This window comes from Astyanax mexicanus, unplaced genomic scaffold (assembly GCF_023375975.1).
Source record: "Astyanax mexicanus isolate ESR-SI-001 unplaced genomic scaffold, AstMex3_surface scaffold_38, whole genome shotgun sequence".
NCBI lineage: Eukaryota > Metazoa > Chordata > Actinopteri > Characiformes > Acestrorhamphidae > Astyanax > Astyanax mexicanus.
This window is the reverse complement of record NW_026040048.1, coordinates 59,100-87,078: the sequence shown is the minus strand read 5'-3', so window position 1 is coordinate 87,078 and position 27,979 is coordinate 59,100. Positions and strand designations below refer to the sequence as shown.

The 27,979-nt window shown below is 40.7% G+C and overlaps 1 protein-coding gene and 2 long non-coding RNA genes across 4 annotated transcripts; 1 reads left to right on the top strand and 2 right to left on the bottom strand.

The window, feature by feature from the left end:
- Window positions 1–27,979, bottom strand: LOC111190013 (sterile alpha motif domain-containing protein 3-like). Of its 2 annotated transcripts, none has more exons than XM_049473471.1 (7): window positions 27,518–27,979; window positions 26,842–26,914; window positions 24,206–24,357; window positions 22,972–24,003; window positions 22,352–22,507; window positions 10,291–10,383; window positions 1–2,174 (listed from the first exon to the last, which is right to left on the bottom strand). In XM_049473471.1, exons 4-7 carry the CDS (start codon window positions 23,983–23,985, stop codon window positions 1,857–1,859), a joined length of 1,581 nt encoding a protein of 526 aa, XP_049329428.1. In that variant the 5' UTR covers window positions 23,986–24,003; window positions 24,206–24,357; window positions 26,842–26,914; window positions 27,518–27,979; the 3' UTR covers window positions 1–1,856. The 2 variants fall into 2 exon arrangements, with proteins under 2 accessions (XP_049329428.1, XP_049329427.1); XM_049473470.1 differs by lacking the exon at window positions 10,291–10,383 and adding an exon at window positions 7,170–7,262.
- On the top strand, window positions 10,967–12,204 carry LOC125794056 (uncharacterized). Its single transcript, XR_007433553.1, has 2 exons — window positions 10,967–11,545; window positions 12,005–12,204. It is a non-coding gene; the product is annotated as an uncharacterized LOC125794056 (long non-coding RNA).
- Window positions 19,633–20,089, bottom strand: LOC125794060 (uncharacterized). The gene is made up of 2 exons (XR_007433559.1): window positions 19,999–20,089; window positions 19,633–19,832 (listed from the first exon to the last, which is right to left on the bottom strand). It is a non-coding gene; the product is annotated as an uncharacterized LOC125794060 (long non-coding RNA).

The window sequence follows — 27,979 nt, the reverse complement described above, 5'->3', positions numbered from 1 at the left end:
TTTCTGTGAAATAATTATTTAGCACACAGACAAACCATGGTCAACTGCATACATTGCAAAAAAAAGGAGTCCTTTATGGTCATTTGCAACATTTAATTGGTATTTTTTGTCCTTTTACAAGGTTGTTTTGCAATGTGCACACAACAAAAAGTACATGGGATCCCAATTTACCTTTACTTACACACAACCTTTAGCTGAACTGTTACAAATCTTTTGAACATCTTACATTTCTGAACTCTAAATCCCTTTCAACTCATTAGCCACACATTAGATAAAACACAACTGCTTCTTAGTTACAATTTCATCCTTCTGAACTGCATTTAAACAAACATTAAATCAGGTCTTTGTAATCCGGATCCAACGCGATACACAGTTAGCCTAAAGAAACACGCTTAATTAGCTTTACATTTGAGAACCCCAAGAAGTATGTCAAAACCTGACCCTGGTTAAGAAACCCTGCATTAGATCATTTTATTTCTTCATATAAAAAAAAACACATCTTCCAATAGAGAATATAAAATTGCCTGAATTGAACTTTCCTGTTTACTTTTGAGACTTGAAAAACATCTGACTTAATAAGAACTTTATATTAAAACATCTCTTTTCAATGCCAGCAGTTTCTAATTATGATAGAATAATTTTTAAAAGCACATCTTCTATTACATTGACCCAATATAATAAGGCATAAAATAAATAAGTAAACAAAATAAAATTTCCTTTGCTTATCAATTCCATAAGTGCAACACATTAGCCAGATCATTATCAAAACACCATGCTTAAACCAATACACGTAAAACATGGTACCAGTGACTTCTGTTCACTTTTCCCCTCACTTTTTTAGCTCCACTGATCCTATTAGACACAGTTTAGTTTTATAATTACAGACTGCATTTAGTATGCCTATTTTATCCTCTTGCCTGTCACAATTATATATTGAATAATATATTTATTTTAAATTATAAATGGACCTCAATCTTTTTTCCCCTCTATTACTCAGTGCTTACTTAAATCATGTGAATTAGTTAGTATATTGACTATTTAAAAACAGTGGTTTTCTTTATGAATTTAAACTTAATTTTTTTTACTCATATTCCAATATCTGAATATTCAAATTAGTTAAACATTTATCCTCCATATAGCAGCTATTTGCGTGGTGGGTCTTTCTGAGCACTGCAGTGACACTGGCATGATTGTGATGGCGTCAAATGGATTATGGTGGAGCAGTGTGTACCTTAATTTTAGTTGGGTTGCTCAAATCCAGTGTGCACACAAAGCCAGAGAGAAAGGACTATAAGACTAAAAAGTGCTACTGTATGGTCAGTGGAGCTGTTCAGATAGACAATGTGAATAGAAACAAGGATGATTAATGTTGTAGCATTAATATAAGGGTAACGGAAACCTTGTATCAAACAATTAAGAAAATTTAAAGTGAACCCCAGCTGATATCACTTGTAAGCCTAATATGGTGCAAAATAATGGCGGCACCCATATGTCAAATAAGTAGAATAAAAGCACTTCTCAAACTAATAATTTATTGTCCGTTTTTTTTTTTTTTTTTAACAACACCATAGCTTAGTGATTTAGAGTAATAACAACATATTAAGAAATAAGTGCTACCAGGCAGGGTTCCTTTTAAGAAATTTCTTAATACCCTTTGATGCATGGCGTTTTCCTGTTCTGGCTTTTAATATCCCTCCTTACTCCCTTTTGTGAACATTTTTAAAACGTTAAAACATCAAACATTAGAACTTCAAACAAAACCAGAACACTAACATTCAAATTGTCCTGGATTTCAAATACCTCAGGTCAAAGTTGTCCTCTTTGGAATACTCTGAAGTGGCACTCACTTTCAAAGTCTACACTTTCCCTTCAAACAGTTTGTTTTTTAACACTTGAGCCTTTCTTGACAGTTGTTTGTCATCCAGTTCCATAACAACTTTCTGCAGAACCTCAAATGTGTACTTAAGATTGTTTGGGTAGCTCAAATCCAGTGAGTACATGAGGCCAAATAAAATGGCAACTGCATTTGCAATGTTACCAAGGGTGCGAAGTACTTCCACTCCTTCGATGACTATACCGACATCTTCCAGGTCATCAGTGGGTTCTGCCCCCTCCTTCTTTACAGCAAAGACTCCCAGAACTGTCTGCTCCATCTCCTGCTTGTCCTCAACATCCTGAAAGACAGAAAAAAATACACCATCAGCCAAATGACATAGACCCACACACACACAACAAATTCCAATCAATTTTTTCCAATCATCAATTTGAGAAATGAAACTGCTTTAGCACTGCTGCTAATTAAGTTAGTAAAAAGGAATTTCACTATGCAGTTGTGACAAATATTTCTGTCTTTGTTGAGGGAAGGACGTGAGGGTTAAATTTGCATATGGATTGTAATGTCCGTATATCTCACGAGACATAAAAAGGAGACGACAGTCTGCGTTCACTTAACAGGGTGTTTATTCCTCAACTCCCGCTCTCTGAATGCCCACAGTACAACAACGGTCGGAACTACTTTCAACTCAGCACTCTCTAAAAGTGACAGTGTTCAATTTCTGTATGCCACACATTACATCTCCCCTCTTTAAAAGAGCTCCTCTGTATAAACATGAATAGCATATATATATATATATACTGTAAACAATTAAATTAACTTATTTTGTAAATGCTTTCTAACATTCAAAAATGAATCAGTGGTAACTGAAAATCATTTACTGGAATCACAAATTTTCATTCCATTATCCTTATCCCCCCTTTTCTGAAAGTAGAAAACCTTTACCTAACACACAGTGGATTACTTTGGCAACAAAAAAAATCCTGCAATATCTTTACCTCCCTACCTCCCTAACAAAATGAAAAAACAGATTCTTACAGCATCTAAACCACTGTACTTTATCAACATGGCTAAACATGTCTGGCTACAGATCAAGCTTAACTACCGGTTTGCATATTCTGCCAGAACGTGTGACTGTATGTCCAGGTGTAAGAGTCTCTTGTGTGACACAAGTCGGCGTCACAGTTTCAGTGGTCCCGTCAATGTCCACCTCCACTGATGTAGTAGCCACATCAGAATCTTTGCTGTCTGATGTGTGATGGTCGGGAACAGCCAGTAGGTGGCGTCTGTTCCTTCTGTAACGCTCGCCTTTTGCTGTCTCCACAATGTAAGACCTTGGTGTGGAGCTTGTGCCATGAACAACAGCAGGAGTTGTCCACTGTTTCTGTCCATCCAGTTTCGTGAGTACAAAATTTCCTGTGTTCAACGGTGGCAACTCACGCACTCCGTTGTGTCTGTTGTAATAGTACGCCTGCCGTTGCTTGGCTCTTCCATCAGCTTGTTGAATTTTGTCCATGTTGGGCCAGCAAGGTTTCAGGTTATCCTGTAGCATCGGCAAGGTCGTCCTGATTTTCCTGCCCATTAACAGTTCAGCTGGACTGACTCCTGTAGAGGAGTTGGGTGTAGCTCTATATGTCAACAGAGCGAGAAGAGGGTCGTCCTGACGTAGGATGGTCTTTGCAATTTGAACAGCCCTTTCTGCATGGCCATTACTCTGAGGGAAATGGGGACTAGAAGTGACGTGAGTAAAGTCATAGTTCTTACTAAACTCTCTCATCTCTACAGAAGCTAGCTGAGGACCATTGTCACTCACTAACACCTCTGGGATACCGTAACGTGCAAAAGTAGACTTAAGCCTCGAGATAACCTGGCTGCTTGTAGTGTTAGGTAAATGTAAGACCTCTAAAAACCTAGAAAAGTAATCAGAAACAACCAAGTAGTTCTGTTTCTTAAACTCACATAGGTCTACTGCCACTTTCTGCCACGGCCTAGATGGTAACTCAGTTGAAATTAAAGGCTCTTTCCTGTGCGTGTTTCTATTCTCTACACAGAATGAACACTGCTGCACTCTGGTAATAATGTCCAGTCCCATTTTGGGCCACCAAACTGACTGAAGTGCTCTCTCTCTACACTTACTTAGACCTTGATGCCCATCGTGAATTCTCTCTAGAATCACCTTTCTCATACCCTCTGGGATAACTATGCGATTCCCTCTCACTACCAAGTCATCTAGCTCAGATAGCTCTCCTCTGACCTGGTAAAAATCCCTTACTGACTCTGGAACTCTGTCTACATACTCAGGCCAACCTGACCTAATAAAGCTGCGTACTGCCTGAAGCTGTGGATCATTATTTGTACTATGCTTTATTTCACTGAACCTTTGTGGTGTGGCTGGTACCTGGCTTATAACTGCATCTATGTGTGCTGCCACATCATCTTGAAGATCTCCCTCACCATAACACTGCTCTGGGCCTCTAGACAAAGCGTCAGCCACTGCTAGTGTTTTCCCTGGTGCATACTCAGCTACTCCACTAAATCGCATAAGCCTCATCAACAGCCTCTGACACCTAATGGGAACATTATCTAGGTCTTTACTGTTAATAAGGGGTACAAGGGGCTTGTGGTCAGTTATGAGTCTGAAATTGGCAAGTCCGAACAGGTATTCGTCAAATCGTTCGCACGCCCAGACGCTGGCCAGGCACTCTTTCTCAATTTGGGCGTACCTTGTCTCAGTGTCGCTCAGCCGCCTAGACGCATAGGCCACAGGTTTCCACTGGTCACCGTGCTGCTGGAGAAGAACAGCCCCCAACCCGTAGCTGCTGGCATCAGCTGACACGGCAGTGGGTTTCGTCACATCATAGAAAGCTACAACTGTGGCTGTGGCCAACAGGGTTTTGAGCTTTTGAAACGCCATCTGTTGTGCAGATTCCCACAACCACTCCATCTTTCCTTTAAGCAGCACGTAGAGTGGCTCTGCTACTGTAGACAGCTCTGGAACATACTTGGCCAAATAGTTCACCATCCCCCAGGAATCTTTTCAGTTCCGTGACATTGTTTGGCTGGGGAAAGTTCTCTATCCCAGCCACCTTCTCCGGGTCGGGCCGGACGCCGGTCTTGTCGATGACATGGCCCAGAAAACGGACCTTGGTCTGCCTGAACTTGCACTTGTGCTCGTTCAACTTGAGCCCTGATGCTTCGATGACCTTCAGAGCCTCTGCTAGATGCTGGTCGTGGATTTCCTCGCTTTCTACATGAACGAGGATATCATCCATAAACAGCTCTATCCCTTCCAATCCTGCCAGAGTCTCTACCGTTTTTCTTTGAAAAATCTCTGGTGCACTCGTGATCCCGAACGGAAGGCGCCGGAAGGCATACCTCCCAAACGGTGTGATAAAGGTGGTGAGCTTTTTACTGTTCTCATGTAAAGGTATCTGGTAAAAGCCACTTGCTGCATCCAGTGTTGTGAATACAGTCGATCCTGCAAGTCTAGGCAGTATTTCCTCGATAGTAGGTAGCACATACTTTTCGCGTTTCACTGCTCGATTGAGCCTCCGGAGATCTGCACAGCAGCGAACCTCCTTTCTGTTGGGCTTTAGAACCGGCACCATGGCCGCGCACCACTCGGTTGGCTTAGTCACTTTTTCTATGATGCCTTCACTTTCCATACGGTGGAGCTCTGTCTTCACAAGAGGGACAAGCGGCAAAGGTATCCGCCTTGCCGTGTGCACCGAATATGGTTTGGCATCATCCTGAAGGACTATTTCCACTGGTTCTGTGTTCAGTAGTCCCCCTGACCTGAAGACACTGTTGACCTCGTCCACTCGTTTCACGAGACCCATGTCAACAGCTTCGGGACGGCCTAGAAGACAACTGACTCGACCTCTCATAACATATACTTTAAAGGAGTATTGCTTTTCCTTGTATTTTGTGGTAGCCTGAAATAGCCCCATGCAGCTGAGGTGTCCTCCTTGGCTAATAAAGTTGGTGTCGGGTGGAGTAAGTTTGATTTTAGGCTTCATAATTTTAAATGTGTTCAGGTTGATAACTGTGGCATCTGCTCCAGTGTCTATTTTAAAGGTGATTGGGATATTGCTCACCTCCAGGTTAACTGTCCAATCTTCCTCACTGTGGGTCTTTCTGCCGATTTCCCCAAGGAAGTATGGCTGTTTTACCTCCTGTGTGACTTCTCTCACTTGCTTCGAGTGACACACACGCTCCCAATGTCCTTGTTTTTGACACTTATTACACTTACTCTTGAGTGCAGGGCATCTTTTCATATCACTGTGCTTGGGTTTTCCACATCTCACACAACTCTCTGCTTTATAGCGCCCCTGGTGGCTGCTGCTGCTCTGCCGCTGCTTGCCCCTCCCCCGTCTGTCTGACTGCGGGCTGCCGTGATGACGTAGCGCATTCATGCTTGCATACTGCGGCTCCGGTGGGTTAGACTGGAGACTGACCTGCTTAGTAATCCCCTCTGCCTGCCGCACTTGATCAATGACTTCAGCTAACGTTAAATCCGCTTTAAGCTGAAACTTACGAGACAGGTCTTTGTCTAAAATGCCCACCACTAGGCGGTCTCGGATGTGTTCATCTCGCCTTTCCCCAAACTCGCAGTACTCCGCCAGCTCGTACAGCACGCGTATGTACTGCTCCGCGGTCTCCCCAGGCTGCTGGCTGCGCTGATAAAAACATGCCCGCTCATGTATAACGTTACGGCGGGGAATAAAGTACTCGTCGAACTTTTTGAGAACTTTATCAAAGTCTTTCTCTTCCTCTTCACTGGCGAAGTGGAACGAGCTAAATATCTTTTCAGCCTCGCTCCCCATGGAGTAAATGAGAGAACTCACTTGTATTTCTCCGCTGTCCTTACTCAGCTTCGTTGCCTGCCGATAGCGCGAAAATCTCTGTTTCCACTCCGGCCACTCCGCTGGGCGGTCAAACTTGAACTCACTCGGTGGATTAAACTTCGCCATAGCGTTACCTTCCTTTAACGCACAAGTAACTGCTCCTTCAGGCACCCAGTTTCTTCTGACACCATGTAATGTCCGTATATCTCACGAGACATAAAAAGGAGACGACAGTCTGCGTTCACTTAACAGGGTGTTTATTCCTCAACTCCCGCTCTCTGAATGTCCACAGTACAACAACGGTCGGAACTACTTTCAACTCAGCACTCTCTAAAAGTGACAGTGTTCAATTTCTGTATGCCACACATTACATGGATAAAAATCAATAATTAACTACTTTACTTAAAACATGCATGTAAATACAAAGTCTAAAATATAAAACTAGTGAATCTGTGAATTTTGTGGAAAGCAGAAGAAAAAATCCTTACAAGATACTCCCTAATGAGGTTTTCGGGGTCTTCATTCAGGTAGACAATTAGTGCCTTCAGTACACATGCTCTTCTTGTTTCAATGGCATCATTCTGCAGCAAAAACGCAAGAGAAACGTGCAAGGTATTCTATTATACTGTACAGCAGTTAACACCTTTGCTGATCACTGCACAAGCAAACAGTTTAGTCTACTAAATTGTTACTTCATGATTTCTGATTGCATCATATCTGCATATATTACAATAAGCAACAATGACCTTAATCAAAATAAAGGTCAAATTAATTAAGGTCATTAATATATTACCTATTGTACTCCTCCGATTGCGCTATACCCAAAATTTGGCTAGTGATGTTTAAGTAATCTGACAACAATAAAGGCAACTAAAATGACCTTAACATGATTTTGTGGTCAGTTATGAGTCTGAAATTGGCAAGTCCGAACAGGTATTCGTCAAATCGTTCGCACGCCCAGACGCTGGCCAGGCACTCTTTCTCAATTTGGGCGTACCTTGTCTCAGTGTCGCTCAGCCGCCTAGACGCATAGGCCACAGGTTTCCACTGGTCACCGTGCTGCTGGAGAAGAACAGCCCCCAACCCGTAGCTGCTGGCATCAGCTGACACGGCAGTGGGTTTCGTCACATCATAGAAAGCTACAACTGTGGCTGTGGCCAACAGGGTTTTGAGCTTTTGAAACGCCATCTGTTGTGCAGATTCCCACAACCACTCCATCTTTCCTTTAAGCAGCACGTAGAGTGGCTCTGCTACTGTAGACAGCTCTGGAACATACTTGGCCAAATAGTTCACCATCCCCCAGGAATCTTTTCAGTTCCGTGACATTGTTTGGCTGGGGAAAGTTCTCTATCCCAGCCACCTTCTCCGGGTCGGGCCGGACGCCGGTCTTGTCGATGACATGGCCCAGAAAACGGACCTTGGTCTGCCTGAACTTGCACTTGTGCTCGTTCAACTTGAGCCCTGATGCTTTGATGACCTTCAGAGCCTCTGCTAGATGCTGGTCGTGGATTTCCTCGCTTTCTACATGAACGAGGATATCATCCATAAACAGCTCTATCCCTTCCAATCCTGCCAGAGTCTCTACCGTTTTTCTTTGAAAAATCTCTGGTGCACTCGTGATCCCGAACGGAAGGCGCCGGAAGGCATACCTCCCAAACGGTGTGATAAAGGTGGTGAGCTTTTTACTGTTCTCATGTAAAGGTATCTGGTAAAAGCCACTTGCTGCATCCAGTGTTGTGAATACAGTCGATCCTGCAAGTCTAGGCAGTATTTCCTCGATAGTAGGTAGCACATACTTTTCGCGTTTCACTGCTCGATTGAGCCTCCGGAGATCTGCACAGCAGCGAACCTCCTTTCTGTTGGGCTTTAGAACCGGCACCATGGCCGCGCACCACTCGGTTGGCTTAGTCACTTTTTCTATGATGCCTTCACTTTCCATACGGTGGAGCTCTGTCTTCACAAGAGGGACAAGCGGCAAAGGTATCCGCCTTGCCGTGTGCACCGAATATGGTTTGGCATCATCCTGAAGGACTATTTCCACTGGTTCTGTGTTCAGTAGTCCCCCTGACCTGAAGACACTGTTGACCTCGTCCACTCGTTTCACGAGACCCATGTCAACAGCTTCGGGACGGCCTAGAAGACAACTGACTCGACCTCTCATAACATATACTTTAAAGGAGTATTGCTTTTCCTTGTATTTTGTGGTAGCCTGAAATAGCCCCATGCAGCTGAGGTGTCCTCCTTGGCTAATAAAGTTGGTGTCGGGTGGAGTAAGTTTGATTTTAGGCTTCATCATTTTAAATGTGTTCAGGTTGATAACTGTGGCATCTGCTCCAGTGTCTATTTTAAAGGTGATTGGGATATTGCTCACCTCCAGGTTAACTGTCCAATCTTCCTCACTGTGGGTCTTTCTGCCGATTTCCCCAAGGAAGTATGGCTGTTTTACCTCCTGTGTGACTTCTCTCACTTGCTTCGAGTGACACACACGCTCCCAATGTCCTTGTTTTTGACACTTATTACACTTACTCTTGAGTGCAGGGCATCTTTTCATATCACTGTGCTTGGGTTTTCCACATCTCACACAACTCTCTGCTTTATAGCGCCCCTGGTGGCTGCTGCTGCTCTGCCGCTGCTTGCCCCTCCCCCGTCTGTCTGACTGCGGGCTGCCGTGATGACGTAGCGCATTCATGCTTGCATACTGCGGCTCCGGTGGGTTAGACTGGAGACTGACCTGCTTAGTAATCCCCTCTGCCTGCCGCACTTGATCAATGACTTCAGCTAACGTTAAATCCGCTTTAAGCTGAAACTTACGAGACAGGTCTTTGTCTAAAATGCCCACCACTAGGCGGTCTCGGATGTGTTCATCTCGCCTTTCCCCAAACTCGCAGTACTCCGCCAGCTCGTACAGCACGCGTATGTACTGCTCCGCGGTCTCCCCAGGCTGCTGGCTGCGCTGATAAAAACATGCCCGCTCATGTATAACGTTACGGCGGGGAATAAAGTACTCGTCGAACTTTTTGAGAACTTTATCAAAGTCTTTCTCTTCCTCTTCACTGGCGAAGTGGAACGAGCTAAATATCTTTTCAGCCTCGCTCCCCATGGAGTAAATGAGAGAACTCACTTGTATTTCTCCGCTGTCCTTACTCAGCTTCGTTGCCTGCCGATAGCGCGAAAATCTCTGTTTCCACTCCGGCCACTCCGCTGGGCGGTCAAACTTGAACTCACTCGGTGGATTAAACTTCGCCATAGCGTTACCTTCCTTTAACGCACAAGTAACTGCTCCTTCAGGCACCCAGTTTCTTCTGACACCATGTAATGTCCGTATATCTCACGAGACATAAAAAGGAGACGACAGTCTGCGTTCACTTAACAGGGTGTTTATTCCTCAACTCCCGCTCTCTGAATGTCCACAGTACAACAACGGTCGGAACTACTTTCAACTCAGCACTCTCTAAAAGTGACAGTGTTCAATTTCTGTATGCCACACATTACATGGATAAAAATCAATAATTAACTACTTTACTTAAAACATGCATGTAAATACAAAGTCTAAAATATAAAACTAGTGAATCTGTGAATTTTGTGGAAAGCAGAAGAAAAAATCCTTACAAGATACTCCCTAATGAGGTTTTCGGGGTCTTCATTCAGGTAGACAATTAGTGCCTTCAGTACACATGCTCTTCTTGTTTCAATGGCATCATTCTGCAGCAAAAACGCAAGAGAAACGTGCAAGGTATTCTATTATACTGTACAGCAGTTAACACCTTTGCTGATCACTGCACAAGCAAACAGTTTAGTCTACTAAATTGTTACTTCATGATTTCTGATTGCATCATATCTGCATATATTACAATAAGCAACAATGACCTTAATCAAAATAAAGGTCAAATTAATTAAGGTCATTAATATATTACCTATTGTACTCCTCCGATTGCGCTATACCCAAAATTTGGCTAGTGATGTTTAAGTAATCTGACAACAATAAAGGCAACTAAAATGACCTTAACATGATTTTAATACAAAATAATCTTAACATTTAATTAGGACAAGAAGATTCAATATTGCTAAATGTAATGACTCACCCATCCACATAATTTAATTCAGGTATATCACCTACATGTCCACTACAGGTGTATAAAACCTATAATCACCTAGGCATGCAGACTGTTCTAGTAACATTAGTAAAAGAATGAGTCACTCTCAGGAGATCAGTGAATTTCAGCACAGTGAAAGATTGTGTAACCCAGGTCTTAAATGGGTCACAAAGACAGATAAATTAGATAACTGCAGAAAGTAAATAATTAATATATATTTTTATTATTTCTTTAATTATTCTGAAACAGTATAAATTAATTAATAGAAAAAAGAAAACTCCCAAACAGTGTTTAAAATGAAAAGGAAATCGTTTTTATTTATTTTAGATAATAAATGAAATAAAACTTTTAGGCGCTAAACAGCAGCCAATCAGTTCTTCAGATGATCCAAGGTGCAAAACAGCAGCCAATCATAATAATCCTCTAAGAGACAGAGGCGGAGCCTGTTGGTTAGTGGACGTCAATCCCTGGCTGTTTTACCCAGAAAGTTCTGCGGGAGGAGAAGAGACAGGTCATGCAAGAAGTTCTCTGCTTAAAGTATTAAAAAAATAGTAGAAAACGCTAGAATTCAGCGTTGTGGTTAGTGAGTAAATCACTACCAAGCTGACCGCTGTTAGAGTTGAGGCTGCAGAGTGGAGAAAGGGGGAGAGGCTCACTTATTGTGCCTCGTGAAACTTTGCCAGTTACACGCTCCGGTAATCTCCAGGTGGAGGTAGAACCTGGTGTCCATGTGCCCTGGGGTGGTGTGTGAAAACCTTGGATAGGATTCGGTGAGTTTAGAGTATATTTAAACATGTTTTCTGACCAAATTGCCGAATAAATAGAGGAATAAAATAGCGCTAATTAGCCTAGCGGCTAACGCGTTTTGTTATGCTAAGCTAGCCCATTGAATCTAGCCTGTGATAAGCTAATGCTAAGCTAATTTAGCCTACGCTAAGCTAATGTGTTGAATTTAGCTTATTAAGCTTATGCTAAGCTAACTCTCGTGTATATATTTCAAGCCTGAGGCTATGCTAACGCTATTGGTTAAGGTGTGAGATGAGTTTATCCACTTATAAATGTAATTTTATGGAACGGTGGAGATTTATTAAGCTGTATTTTGGATGTTTAAGACCTGTTTTGAATGTAATACTGTTAAAAGTAATGTTTTTTACTGAGTTCGGTTATGTAAGTGTATTTAAAAAAAGTTAAGAGTTATGTGAAACTCAGACACTGTTTTATGTAAACAGGCCAGTTTTTTTTGTTGGGTGAAATGGATTGGAAATGGATCTTCCCGAACACTCCTCGTGTCGTTCAGCTGCACACGGCCGGTGCAGTGCGCGGTGCTAGGATGGCGAGCCAAGCCCGAGGACCCAAGTGACTTCATTACACTTCATTCACATTTTCAAACACTTGATAGTGAACATTAAAGAAAATTTGTGGACTTTAAGATTATTTGAGTAAAAAGGACACTTTTTATTTTATTTTATTTTATTTTTTTTGAAAGAAAGGACACTCTACAAAGATACTGAAAAGGGTTAAATTTTAATTGGTTGGATTACTGTTATTTGATTTTGATAATTTCTAAGTGGTTTTGATATTCATTTATTGTTTTTGCTACAGAGAATTGTTATTTTTTATTTTTGGTTGTTTGTTAAAGGGTATACTATTGGTGTAAAATAACCTAGAGGTTTAATTGGATAACAGTAATTATAATAATACTTACCTTTAATCAATAATCCATTAGACCTAGAAGAAAGAAATAATTAATTAGTTATAAAATACCTATAAATAGATTAAAATAATAAAATAATACTTACCTTAAACTGCATAAATACCTCTAAAATAGAGAACACAGGTGATTAGAGAAATAATAGTAATTAATATAATATTAAATATACAATACTGAAATACAAAGGGTATACTTACCATTTTCATTGTTGACCAAGGTTATTGAAGGGTGAATTCTTTTGGAAACTGAGTAACTGAATTGTTTTTTATTTATTTATTTACAGAATTTATTTTGTTACATTGTTTTATTTACCTACTGGCATTGATTGACATTTTAATACACTTTATTGCTGCACAAATTCTGGTCTCATTTCTTCCATGTGTATTGCTCCTAGAGCGAACCTAACTGGTCCTAGAACTATCCTAATTATTTTATCAAGTAACACTCATTGTAGTGGTTGTGTAATTGGGTCTATATATCTGTGGTGCTACAGAACTTGGCGAGCCAGCCAGGAGTAATAAAACTGGAAGCAGTGAGACCAAATAATTAGAACACACACCTAAAAACTATACAAATAAGCTAAACAAAATCTAGATCTAAAATAGCACTCAAAGTGTATACTCACCATGGAAATTGTAGAACAGGAAGAAGTTAATGTTGCTAACTCAGTTCTTGTTAGTGGGTTAACTGAGACAGAAACAGATACAGAACTAACTGACTATTTAGAGCAGCATGGCTACATTGCAAGGGTACTGCGTATTAATAACCCCACGTCAGCCTTTCACAAAAATGCAATAGTGGAGTTTAAAAGTTCTTTAGCTCTCAGTACTCTAAAACCCTTACTGCCATATACTTACCGTAGTTCAAGGCAAAAAGATGTCTCCTACAAGATAACTGCTTTGGCAAGCGTATACATGCCTTCAGCCACAAAAACTGATGCAAACTGGTTCCTAGCCGAATTCCAAAAGCTAGCAGCACAAAGCAGGAAGCCGTTAACAGAACTTCTACAAGAGCAACTCCTTCTGTGTCGTGAAACAATGACATGTCAAGAAGATAACCAAACTGGCCGAATCCAAGATAGTTCCAGTTCATGGGAGGCAGAACCTACAAATCAAGTGTCATCAGCTTATCCACAGTCACCAACGAATGCTCAGAGCTTCCCAGCGATTAACTCAGAGAGACGATCTGAACATAATGTGGTGCTCACACCAAAGGAATTGAACCCTCCTGCTATTCAACGCGTTGTTGTTGAACATGTTGTAAGGAGTGGAGAAACTGCAGCACATGCAAATGCCCCAGTAAGGCTTAGAGTCTTTTCAGGGAAGAAACCCCATCCTAATAATGAGGTTGACTATGAGACATGGAGAAACAACGTTGAACTACTGTTGCAAGACCCTGCAGTGTCAGACTTGTGTCGATCCAGAAGAGTTCTTGATAGTCTTTTGCCTCCAGCAGCTAATCTAGTAAAGCATCTGGGTCCACAGGCTACTCCAAGAGCTTATCTAGACCTACTTGACTCAGCTTTCGCCACTGTTGAAGACGGTGATGAGCTCTTCGCAAGATTTCTGAATACTCTACAGGATGCTGGTGAAAAGCCGTCCGAATACCTCCAAAGGCTCTACATTGTTTTAAGTAAAGTGATCAAATAAGGCAGTCTACCCACCAGTGAGAAGAACAGGCACCTGTTACGCCAGTTTTGTCGTGGATGTTGGGATAATGGGTTACTTGCTGACCTCCAGCTGGAGCAGAAGAAGAATAACCCACCCTCATTTTCTGAGCTATTGTTCCATCTGCGTATGGAAGAAGATAAGCACATTGCCAAAGAGATGAGAATGAAAAAGCATCTTGGTAATGCAAAGTTTCGTGCCAGCTCCCATGCTGTCAGGGCTGAGACTTATGTTAGCCAAGAAGAAGAAACCCTTAGTGCTGAGGTTGACAGCCTAAGAAAACAAGTCAAAGACTTGCAAGGGCAACTTAAAGTGTCAAAGCCAAAGCCAAAATGCCCTGAGTACTCAGAAGGTGCTATTTTAGAGCTGAGACAACACGTAGCCCACCTGCAGAGTCAAGTTGCCAACATGATGGTTCCAGAGCCACAGAAACCCATTGCAGTGCTGTCTGAAATGAGAAACAAGAAAAGAGACAGAACAGTGACACAAGAAACACAGACCAGTGCTACCAAAGAGTCCAGTCAAAGGCCGAGACCATGGTACTGTTTCTGCTGTGGAGAAGACGGACATACTGCTGTATCCTGTCCAGCTTATCCCAACCCTTCCTTAGTGGCTGCTAAAAAGAAGCAGTTAATTGAGAAGCAGCATGCTTGGGACCGTGAACACAATACAGTGAACCAGACAATCTCACAGAGAACTAAGAACCCTAATGTTACCAGGGCCAGTGTAAACAACCAAACTACTCAGACCAAAACATACGGTAGCTTACCAAGAGGTCTAGTAGGGACCAAGTGTATTTCTGAAGTGGTCATTGATGGACAGAAATACAACTGCTTGCTTGACACAGGGTCACAGGTGACAACTGTTTCCAAATCCTTTCATGAGACACATCAGCCAGCCCTGAGCTGTAAACCTATTGGTGATCTACTAGAAGTAGAAGCAGCTAATGGACAGCCTGTTCCGTATTCAGGTTATGTAGAATTGAACATCACTTTTCCAAAAGAGTTTCTAGGTACAGTTGTGGAAGTTCCTACCTTAGCATTAGTTGTTGCAGACATCAGCGAAGCAGCACGACCCACCTTGCTGATAGGAACCAATACTTTGGATGTCCTGTATGAGAAACATTTTGAGAAGAATCAGTTGAAACATCAGTCACCACATCATGGCTATAAAATGGTCCTGAAAACACTAGAAATTAGGCATAAGCAAACTGAAAACTGCACAGTAGGCACAGTAAGGCTTCATAGTAATGCACCCAAAATCATTCCAGCAGGCCAGTGCTCTATTTTAGAAGGATCCGTGAACCACAGAGGTGCTGACCGATGGGTTGTTCTGGAGTCACCCTCAACAGCTTCTCTTCCTGGTGGTCTCATTGTGACCAACAGCCTGATTACTCTACCTGACAAGTTTCATGCTAAGCTGCCTGTGGTACTGAGGAACGAGACAGACCATGATATTACCCTAACTCCTAATCGAGTCCTTGCTGAATTGCATGCACTGCAACAAATCCTGCCCAGTGATGCATTGAATAAAAACTCCATTGACACCTCACCTATGACAGCTTCTGTCACAGATGCAAGTATCAAGTTTGACTTTGCTGATTCACCTATCCCAGCTGAGTGGAGAGAAAGGATAGAGTGCAAACTGAGCGCTATGCCTGAAGTCTTTGCTCACCACGACCTGGACTTTGGACACACAAACCAAGTGAAACATCGCATCAAGTTGTCTGATGAAACTCCTTTCAAACAGCGAGCTAGACCAATACATCCTCAGGACTTTGATGCAGTAAAAATACATCTAGAAGAGTTGTTAGAGTCTGGAGTAATCAGAGAGTCTGAATCCTCCTTTTCATCCCCTATTGTTGTAGTCAGGAAGAAAAACGGTGAAGTAAGACTCTGTGTAGATTACCGGAAACTCAATCTGCAAACTGTGAAAGATGCATATGCCCTACCTCATTTGGAGGAAACCTTTTCTGTGCTGACAGGATCCAAATGGTTCTCAGTTCTTGATCTGAAGTCAGGGTATTATCAGATTGAGCTGGAAGAAGCAGATAAACATAAAACAGCTTTTGTATGCCCACTTGGATTCTGGGAATGGAATTGTATGCCGCAGGGGATCACTAACGCCCCAAGTACATTTCAAAGACTCATGGAGAAGTGTATGTCAGACCTCAACCTCCGAGAAGTCATTGTCTTTCTGGACGACCTCATTATCTTCTCAGAAACCTTAGAAGAGCATGAGGAGCGCCTTTTCAAAGTCCTCCAACGACTCAAGGAGTATGGTCTCAAGCTATCCCCTGAGAAATGTAAATTTTTCCAGAAGTCCGTCCGATACCTTGGACACATTGTATCCAGTGATGGAGTGAAAACTGACCCAGAGAAAATTGCAGTCCTGAAGAACTGGCCGAGTCCCAAGAACCTCAAAGAACTCCGTTCCTTTTTAGGATTTGCAGGGTACTATCGAAGGTTCATCAGAGACTTCTCGAAGATAGTCAAACCCCTGAATGAGCTAACTGCTGGATATGCTCCTAAGAGGAAAGGATGTAAGCTGACCAAAAGTCAGAACCAGTACTACAAGCCAAAAGAACTGTTTGGGGACCGCTGGACAGAAAACTGTCAGGAAGCTTTTGACACGGTCATCGCTAAGCTTACTTCAGCCCCTGTCCTGGGATTTGCCAACCCCAGTCTGCCATACATCTTGCACACCGACGCCAGCACCGTTGGCCTTGGAGCTGCCTTATACCAGGAGCAGGACGGGCACCAACGTGTAATAGCATATGCCAGTCGTGGTCTTTCAAAAAGTGAAGCGCGATACCCAGCGCATAAGCTTGAATTCTTGGCCCTCAAGTGGGCTGTAACAGACAAATTTTCTGACTATCTATATGGCAATTCATTCACAGTGATAACTGACAGCAATCCTCTGACGTACATCCTCACTTCAGCGAAGTTGGATGCTGCAAGCTACAGGTGGTTGTCAGCATTGTCAACATTTTCCTTTAAGTTGCAATATAGACCTGGCAAGCATAACCTCGATGCAGATGCCCTCTCACGACATCCCACGAATACTAAAATTGATGACCCTTCTTCTCAGAAAGAACAAGACCGAATTAGACAGTTTACGCTGCAACACTTACCAGAGCTTACCACTAATGCAGAAGTGAGCACCGAAGTGGTCCAGGCAATCTGCGAAGCTCGGTTAGTATGCCAGCCATCCTTGAGTGCATCAGAAGTCGAACCCATTCCCTTAGTCGGATCCCTGTCTACTCATCCTGATTCTTTACCTGACGCTTTTGTGTTGGGCGAACACTTTGAAGGGTTTCCAGTCATCCCAATGATAACTGAAGTTGAGTTACAACAGAAACAGAGGTCAGACCCTGTTATCAGAGAAGTAATCTCATCTTTTGAAAGGGGAGAGGTGCCAACCCCATCTGCAAGAAGGGAGATGCCAAAACTTTCTCTGATGTGCCGAGAGTGGAATCGGTTACAAATGAAGGACGGAATTTTGTACAGAAGAAGACAACTAGGACAAGATGTCAATTTCCAGCTAGTTCTACCAGAAGAACTAAGAGAGATGGTAATGAAGAGCCTCCATGATGACATGGGCCACCTAGGGTTGGAGCGTACCCTAGATTTTTTAAGAGCACGCTTTTATTGGCCCCAAATGGCATCAGATGTGGAGAGGAAGCTAAAGACATGCAGTCGCTGTGTACTCAGGAAAGCACCAGCTGAAAGAGCCGCACCATTAGTTAACATCAAAGCAACAAGACCCCTAGAATTGGTGTGTATGGACTTCCTGTCATTAGAACCAGATCGCAGCAACACCAAAGACATCCTGGTGATCACAGATTATTTCACCAAATATGCTGTGGCAATACCTACTCCCAATCAGAAGGCCAGGACTGTGGCGAAGTGCTTATGGGAGAACTTCATAATTCATTATGGTGTTCCTGAAAAGCTGCACAGTGACCAAGGTCCTGACTTTGAGTCCAAAACTATCAAGGAGCTGTGTGAAGTCATGGGAATTCATAAAGTAAGGACTACACCATATCATCCACGTGGTAATCCGGTGGAACGATTTAATCGGACACTACTGAGCATGATTGGGACTTTGCAAGAGAAAGAGAAGTCGTGTTGGCGAGATTTTGTTAAGCCATTAGTACATGCTTATAACTGTACGAAGCATGACAGTACAGGGTTTACCCCTTACGAGCTAATGTTCGGAAGGAAACCAAGACTGCCAATCGACCTCGCTTTCAACATCTCTGTGAACAAGCAACATGAGAAGACTCACTCTCAGTATGTGAGCCATCTGAGAACTCAACTGGAAGAGAGCTATAGATTGGCTACCGAGAATGCTGCAAAATCTGCTGAAAGAAACAAGGCACGATTTGACAAAAGAGTCACTGAATCAACCCTAGAGAAGGGTGATCGTGTGTTAGTGAGGAATGTGAAACTGAGGGGAAAACATAAATTGTCAGATAAATGGGAATCTGTTGTGTATGTTGTTGTGGGCAGAGCAGGAGAACTCCCAGTGTACACAGTAAAGCCTGAGAACAAGGCTGGGCCCCTACGTACATTGCACAGAGATTTGCTCCGACCGTGCAACTTCCTATCACCAGAAGAAGCTGACCTTCCTATTTCTAAGGTTAGGAGACCAAGAACAAGACAGATGTCACCCAAAGAGAATTCAGAAGAGTCTGATTCTAACTCTGATTCTGATGACTACCCAATCTACTATTCTTCAGTTCCCTTAAGGCTTGAACCTGTTGAAATTGTTCAGATCCATGAGGATGAAAGAATACCAGTTGACTCTAACTTCAGAATCCAGCATGAACCAGCTGTAAAGAACCCGTCTGCTGAACCTGAGATCCCTGAAAGAGAAAACTTACCTGAGATTCCTGAAAGAGAAAACTTACCTGAGAAGATCCCTGTAAAAGAAAACCTACCTGAAAGATTAGCAGAAAATGAATACTTACCTACAGACCATGTCGATGATCCAGCTCTAAATTCTGAAATGCTGCATTCTGCTACACCTGCTGAAGAGGTACCAGAAAATGCAGAACACCTACAGCCTTCCACAGAGGAATCTGAGGATGAAGAAACTCCAGCATCAGTGAGACGCTCCACAAGACACAGAGAAAAAGCCAAGAGACTAACCTATCCAGAGCTAGGCAATCCTCTGATATCCATTGTCCAGTCCCTATTCCAAGGTATGACTACAGCCCTCACTCAGTCTCTTATAGAAGCTGCCTCTATGGAATATGCCAATCCTGCTGTGAGACATCCCACTAGTCCAATGCACAGGGACGTGCATGCAGTTAAAGACGGGAGGGTGTAACCCAGGTCTTAAATGGGTCACAAAGACAGATAAATTAGATAACTGCAGAAAGTAAATAATTAATATATATTTTTATTATTTCTTTAATTATTCTGAAACAGTATAAATTAATTAATAGAAAAAAGAAAACTCCCAAACAGTGTTTAAAATGAAAAGGAAATCGTTTTTATTTATTTTAGATAATAAATGAAATAAAACTTTTAGGCGCTAAACAGCAGCCAATCAGTTCTTCAGATGATCCAAGGTGCAAAACAGCAGCCAATCATAATAATCCTCTAAGAGACAGAGGCGGAGCCTGTTGGTTAGTGGACGTCAATCCCTGGCTGTTTTACCCAGAAAGTTCTGCGGGAGGAGAAGAGACAGGTCATGCAAGAAGTTCTCTGCTTAAAGTATTAAAAAAATAGTAGAAAACGCTAGAATTCAGCGTTGTGGTTAGTGAGTAAATCACTACCAAGCTGACCGCTGTTAGAGTTGAGGCTGCAGAGTGGAGAAAGGGGGAGAGGCTCACTTATTGTGCCTCGTGAAACTTTGCCAGTTACACGCTCCGGTAATCTCCAGGTGGAGGTAGAACCTGGTGTCCATGTGCCCTGGGGTGGTGTGTGAAAACCTTGGATAGGATTCGGTGAGTTTAGAGTATATTTAAACATGTTTTCTGACCAAATTGCCGAATAAATAGAGGAATAAAATAGCGCTAATTAGCCTAGCGGCTAACGCGTTTTGTTATGCTAAGCTAGCCCATTGAATCTAGCCTGTGATAAGCTAATGCTAAGCTAATTTAGCCTACGCTAAGCTAATGTGTTGAATTTAGCTTATTAAGCTTATGCTAAGCTAACCCTCGTGTATATATTTCAAGCCTGAGGCTATGCTAACGCTATTGGTTAAGGTGTGAGATGAGTTTATCCACTTATAAATGTAATTTTATGGAACGGTGGAGATTTATTAAGCTGTATTTTGGATGTTTAAGACCTGTTTTGAATGTAATACTGTTAAAAGTAATGTTTTTTACTGAGTTCGGTTATGTAAGTGTATTTAAAAAAAGTTAAGAGTTATGTGAAACTCAGACACTGTTTTATGTAAACAGGCCAGTTTTTTTTGTTGGGTGAAATGGATTGGAAATGGATCTTCCCGAACACTCCTCGTGTCGTTCAGCTGCACACGGCCGGTGCAGTGCGCGGTGCTAGGATGGCGAGCCAAGCCCGAGGACCCAAGTGACTTCATTACACTTCATTCACATTTTCAAACACTTGATAGTGAACATTAAAGAAAATTTGTGGACTTTAAGATTATTTGAGTAAAAAGGACACTTTTTATTTTATTTTATTTTTTTTTTTTTGAAAGAAAGGACACTCTACAAAGATACTGAAAAGGGTTAAATTTTAATTGGTTGGATTACTGTTATTTGATTTTGATAATTTCTAAGTGGTTTTGATATTCATTTATTGTTTTTGCTACAGAGAATTGTTATTTTTTTATTTTTGGTTGTTTGTTAAAGGGTATACTATTGGTGTAAAATAACCTAGAGGTTTAATTGGATAACAGTAATTATAATAATACTTACCTTTAATCAATAATCCATTAGACCTAGAAGAAAGAAATAATTAATTAGTTATAAAATACCTATAAATAGATTAAAATAATAAAATAATACTTACCTTAAACTGCATAAATACCTCTAAAATAGAGAACACAGGTGATTAGAGAAATAATAGTAATTAATATAATATTAAATATACAATACTGAAATACAAAGGGTATACTTACCATTTTCATTGTTGACCAAGGTTATTGAAGGGTGAATTCTTTTGGAAACTGAGTAACTGAATTGTTTTTTATTTATTTATTTACAGAATTTATTTTGTTACATTGTTTTATTTACCTACTGGCATTGATTGACATTTTAATACACTTTATTGCTGCACAAATTCTGGTCTCATTTCTTCCATGTGTATTGCTCCTAGAGCGAACCTAACTGGTCCTAGAACTATCCTAATTATTTTATCAAGTAACACTCATTGTAGTGGTTGTGTAATTGGGTCTATATATCTGTGGTGCTACAATTGCAACCTGTGCAACAAGTCCAGTCGTGAAATTTCTTCATTACTAAGGATGCAGTCAACTGTCATGGTATTATAAGTGAAACCGATTGGGAACAGAAGCAACTCAGCCACAGGACCTTATAGGAGGAGACGTGTTCTATGAAGTGAAAGTTGAAGCTATTACAGCTGCAAAGGTCTATATTATATTACATCCTATGAATTAAGAATAGAATGTTCATGTGTGTGTGTAAAGGCAGACAAGCATAAACAGTGTAAATGCACTTTATTTAAAAGGTGCACTGTGTAGGATTTTCTTGATTATTCATCATTTTTAAAGAAGTAAATTTACAACTTCAAAATCACTGTTCCACTCCATTGAGGTGTAATATGCAGAACAAAATTCCTCTTATGTCTCATCTGGGCTCCACTGTGTTAAAACAAGGCTATGTAAATATTGGGGTGGGCTGCTCTCAGAACTTACATAGCCTTGTTTTAGCACAGTGGAGCCCAGATCAGACATGAGAGGAATATTATTCTGAATGTTGCACCTCAATAGAGTGGAACAGTGACTGTGAAGTTGCAAATTTACTTCTTTAAAAATCATGAATAATCAAGAAAATCCTACACAGTGCACCTTTAACAGTTTTGGTTTTATTAATTTGTCAAGATGATAGTATATAAAAATAAGCATCAGTTTTAATGAATATTGTGTGAAGAGCTGTGTGAATAAAACATTCTCCATAAACCAGATAACTTCGATATTCAGTTCCATGCATAATTACCTTACTTTGTTTTTGATAATACATTTGTAAGAAACACACATACCTTGTCCACGTCAGCAAAGATATTCTTGATTTTTTGTCCAGCTACTCCTCCTTTCCGTGGCAAAACTTTCATCAGCTGGGAAGAGTGGTAATCAAGTTGCTGCATGAACTTAGATCTCAGTGGGACAGTGGTGATGCGTGCAAACTCTGCTTCAACCTACAAAGCATTTAATATTGAAAGCAAAAAGACAAGTTTTGAATGAATCCAAAATATGTCCAACAAAATATTGAACAATAAAAACATACAATAACTTAACTAATTAAATATTATTTTTTACTTCTTGATGCGTTTTAGATAAAACATTGCTACAGTTGTACATAAGTGTGATCATCGTTGAAATAAAGATAACTTCTCCATAAATGTACAATTTTCATGGAAATTAAAGTCATTTCCTGGTATGATTTTCTGAACCAATCCCAATGACCACAAGTGGCCAGACTTTGAACACATTTACCACAATGCTGCACTTTATCAAACAGCAATACATATAGCAATACCTGAACTTGTATTAGAATAATTTGAAAATTATTTTATTTATTGTCATGTTCAAATGAACATTTGGTTATCCATTTAACCCCAAAAACCTTACATTATTATCAACACAGCATTTAAGAACTTGCCTCTCGCTCAGAGAAGAGAGCTGGCCACCGTTCCTTGAAATTTGCAATGAACGGCTTGTCTTCAATCACCTCATGCCGTCTGTAAGCGAATGTCTTTTCCATTTTCACCTTAACCACCTGTTCATTGTTTTTCTTCGTCACCTCGGACAACAGTGACAGCCTTTCTTGCTCTAGGCTCTCTTTGGTATGGCCGACAGGAAAGTCTGGACAGTAGTTCACCTCTGCTCTTCTAGGTTTCTTCACTTGATTTGGAGATGTGTGCTGACCACTCTGTTTACGCTTAAGGGAATTGACATTCAGTTCTGAACATCCAATGTTTCGCAGCTTAGTGCGAAAATTCGCCATCTTATATTTTAGACTAATCTTCCACCCAGAGAAGCCAGTAACAGATCCTTGCTCCCTTAAACATGGGTGCTTCTTCACCAGTGCTTCAGCTACTGCATCAAATTCAGCATTTGAGGGATATGCTTTATATTTGATTATTTGTGATGCCAAGCATTCAAGAATGTCAGACTTCATTTTTGGACTAGGACTGAAGAGGGTACCATTACTTTCAAAGTCACTATTTGCCCGCTGGAGCTGGATCTCAACATCATAGATAAACACTGGCACAGGAAAGGCATCTGGCCATGGTGAACATCGCAGGGATGGTGACGACGAAGACGATGACAATGATGATGAAGATGAGAGAATGTCTGTGTCTGACGACATGGATCTGTTCTCATCCTGGGTGGGTGTCTGTGGTGAAAGGCAAGGGCTACTTGTAGATGAGGCACCTGGGACGTAGATCACTTTGAGTGTTGCCTTGTTTTGAATGTCTGAAGTGGAGGTCAAGTTTAAAAACTCATCAAAATCAATGTCCTTGTACTGCATCCTAAAGTCTCCTGACACATCACATTGTCTCTTTATCTCACTTTTAAGTTCCTCAACAGAGTCTGGTATTCCAAAGGGCAGGGTTAATTTAGTGGAGTCATCTTGCCCTAGGATGATGCGAAGCACAGCTGAAGCAGACATACTGGTCAACAGGTTAATCTGTAAGAAAGGAAAATTATAAAACAGTAGACAGTATTTGATTATTAGTACATATACCATAGATATACATTTTAAAAAAATAATTATTCCCCAAACCATAAAAAATTATCATTCTTTACCTTTTTTATTATTTAACTTGGATCTTAATAAAAAATAAAAATAAAAAAAAACATATGGTGAAATAAATATTAAGATTTATTACCAGATGTGTGTATGTATCTTTTAAGGGAGACCATTCGGTGGATTCCACACTTGTAGTCAACCAAAGGGTAGCTGTCCGTCAGTTCACTTAACTCAACCAACACAATTTCTCTTGCTGAAGATGACTGAAGTTCAAATGCTCTGTAGTGCTCCCTGTACCATGAACATAGTTTTTTACAAATGAAAATCAATGTGTCTACAAATACACACATTTGAAGAATTTCTGCAAAATCAGGCAATCCACCTACTGATCCATGCACAATGATCATTCCATTTCTATATTCCATGCCACTGGTAGAGACCCTCTGAGCTAGCGTTACTGTTGAGAGACCAGGGTATTTCTGTCTTAGGTGATGTGCAATGTCCTCTTTCATGACATCTACTGGAATTGTTGAAACGTGAGTCACATCAAAAGCTGATCTCCCAAAACTGCTTGTGTGCATGTGATAGCCAATCATAAACTGGTGCTTATTCGCCAAGGACAGTGCAATGTTTTTGAAACACTTGGTGTGTCTGACAACCTGTTTAAAAAAACTATGCTTGGCCTCAAAGCGCATGGTCCAAAACATCACAATGGGGCCAAACTGCTTGATCATCTCTGGATAATGCTCCAGGAAGTGATGTTTTGGCAGAAGAACCTGACCAGGAAACACTTCTTTGTATCTCTGTCTGTGCTCTGAGATTTTACACTCCAAGTATGCCACTGACTCCTCAGAATGGACAGGGGAGACAACAAGCTCTACAATATCTTTTAAGTCCAGAATTACTTTCCAAGCGGGCTCATCTTCAGGGATCAAATGGCCAATCATAAATAGTAATAACCTTATCAAGCACCAATTTTCGTGTGCATTGCCACCGATTGTTTTACGGCGTTCAAAATGAAGTGGCACCAAATGAGGACGATTTTTTTTTTGTCCCCCCACTTGTACTGAAAGTTTTTAATCCTTGTATTGAGGTCAGAAAGTGTAAACACCTTTTTGGAAATAAGCTGAGAAAAACAATGAGCAAGCTCAACTGGGACTATGCCTTCAAAAATATCATGAACAACATTAGGGGATACCCTGATGTTACACAGAAATGAGCAAGTCTCTCTGTGAAAATGCACGCTTTTTTCACACCTAAAAAGCTGCTTCCTTTTGTCTGTGCAGTATTTACATGGACTTGGTGAAGCTCTTTGTTTCTGCTGGTGAATGCACCGAATTTTACTTCTTTGACCTGAGTTTCTGCACGCTGTGCTGTGCAAAACTTACAAAAATACTGGCCTGAAAAACTTTCTACAAAGCCAGCTATTCCATGTGCTGCAAGATTGTCTGACACCACACACTGCAGCGTCCCCTTCAAAAATGTACCCAACTGTGAGACAAAAACTCCCTGCTGCTCCAAGGTAACAAGGTCTTGAAGAAGTGGCTCAAATATTTTGTGATAGCCATAGGTCTTCACATCCTTACTTTTACATAAAAGAGCCAGGTAAATTGAGTCCAAAGTAGAATTGCTGCCAGGAATCAAATTCCCCAAAACCCAATAGACAGCGCAGAGTTTGTGCGTTTTACTTGAAGTACCGAGGGGGTTGCAAAGCTTGAAATCATCTACATATAGACAAACAGCAATTCTCAATTCCTCCCCTGAGAGAAAATCATTGTTCTTAAAATACTGCCCATCCTCAGAAAACCTGTAATCTAGATGGTCATGCACTACCTGTTGCTGTCTTTTCTTGTCAACGATCTTATTAAGCACATCTTTTTGATTAACTATCTGATGTAAAACCTTAAGCAACGGTACATACTGAAAACTTCTTTTTGCCGTTGCATCTAGGACATACTGAACTGGATCAACAATATTGAAATGATCCTTGTAATACTGCTTCCGTTAAAAATAAGTGGCTAATGGTCCATCTTTCCCTAAAACTTTTGACAATGGGTTAGATGAACAGATTACACTGCCTAACACTTTGATGAGTAACTGATCAATTTGCAGGTTATGATTATTGAAGAAATCAGAAACAATGTTATTAGAAAAAGACGCTGAACTAATCAAATACTGTAACTCATTTAGCAGTTCATCAACGGCAGAGCTTGGTACATGAAAACAGTTTTCCAATTTTAATAAAACAAATGCCAATTTCTCTTCTATAATTTGTTGGAAATTATCTTGTTGTGGGACAAGTGCATTGTCTTCAACTTCAACATCCAACACTTCACTCTCTCTCAAACATGCATCTCCTGCACTACAAAGTGAATCTGTTGTGCCATTCTTCACAATACCTTCTTTAAAATCATTCAGTGTAAATTTCTTGTGTTTTCTGTTCTTGTGAGTTTGATATGTTCCGTAAATGTTTGTTTGGAAAGAACAATTATCAAATATACAACTGATGGTTTCATGCCTTATTAGATGGCTGTTGACGTGAGCAAAATAATCTCTTAAGGAAGCAATGTCATTACAGGAACAATGATGGCAGCTAAATGTTGTGCAATCTACTTTGTGCATCTAATCTAATCTGTGCATCATCTTTGAGATGTCTGATCAAAATGTGATCTACACAGGTGGCTTCGAAGTGCATTCCAAGTTTTAAAGGTGCAGGGGCAATTTGAATATGTGCATGGATAAGGGTGTCTGCGGCCAAAGTGGCCATGTTTTAACCTGTAGTGTTTCAGTAACTGAGATCTTGTAGCTTCTTCTGCATCACAGTCTTTACAATTCCACATTCATGGTACTGAAAAAAAAACAAACATAAAAAAAAAATGCATATACAATTACCATTTGATATCTGTTGCTACTTTTATGCATTCCCCATAGTCCATTTTACTAGCTCATATTAAATATATGTCTAGTTTTAGCCTTTGTTTGTTTATCAAAATACTGACTGCTTTTCTCTGTATAAATTTCACCCACATCTACTTTAATTACCGCTGCTAAGGTACATTTACTTTTAAAATTGAACTGCTGAACTACATTCACGATTGAAAAAGCACTGCCACTGCTAAATGTATTGTAATTTGCTGATATACCTTCTTGGATCTTAAAAAAGGTCTAGTGTTCAATAAATATTAATAGTAACTTTTTTATTGTTTTAAAAATATACACTGGTAAAATAAGTGGAAAATGAATCAGAGCATGCAAATAACATTTGGTATTCCTATTATTTACTTTTTTTTCCAGTGCTCATTTGTAAAGTGATTTGAATGCAGCTTGTTAAAGGAGCTGGCACAGGATGGTCAATGAGGTCAATCTGTATTATAAACTATTAAACACATGTTGGGGCAAAAAACAGATATAACTTTAAATCAATACATGTTAAGAAGACCATTAAACTTACCACAAGAGCCAAAAAAGGTACACCACCCAGCCTACAATTGCAGGACTGTTCTTACTGACAGAGACACCCTGTAATAACACACAAGTTGTGGTTAGAAAATTAGGAATAACTAGGGGAGAAAAAAAGTTTACCAGCTCTGACAAAAACAAGAAATGGATTTAAGATTATTAACTGTTTGGCATTTTGAACATGCTGATCTGCTCTTAATTGCTGATACATTCATTTTTGCACACTTTAAACACACACGTTGGGTTAAATTACTGCAGTTGAGGTGAGTTTAAACAGGATTCACTCAGTCATTACCATTGCTAATATTGGTTAAACTATCTGGCTAAGCGTTAGAGACTGTACTTTATTAAAATCAGGTTATATTATACAGTAAATACAGATTTTAATAAAGGAGGAGCTACTTATGAGTTTTGTTGGCTGTTTGTCTATAAAACAGTTTTATTTAGAAATATA

Coding starts and splice junctions, on each gene's coding strand:
- LOC111190013 (XM_049473471.1), bottom strand. CDS start 23,985: ATGTCTGCTTCAGCTGTGCTTCGCATCATCCTAGGGCAAGATGACTCC. Junction 22,508..22,971: donor CTCTCTTCTCTGAGCGAGAG/GCAAGTTCTTAA, acceptor AATGCTTTGTAG/GTTGAAGCAGAGTTTGCACG. Junction 10,384..22,351: donor TCTTTGCTGACGTGGACAAG/GTATGTGTGTTT, acceptor TTTTTGCTGCAG/AATGATGCCATTGAAACAAG.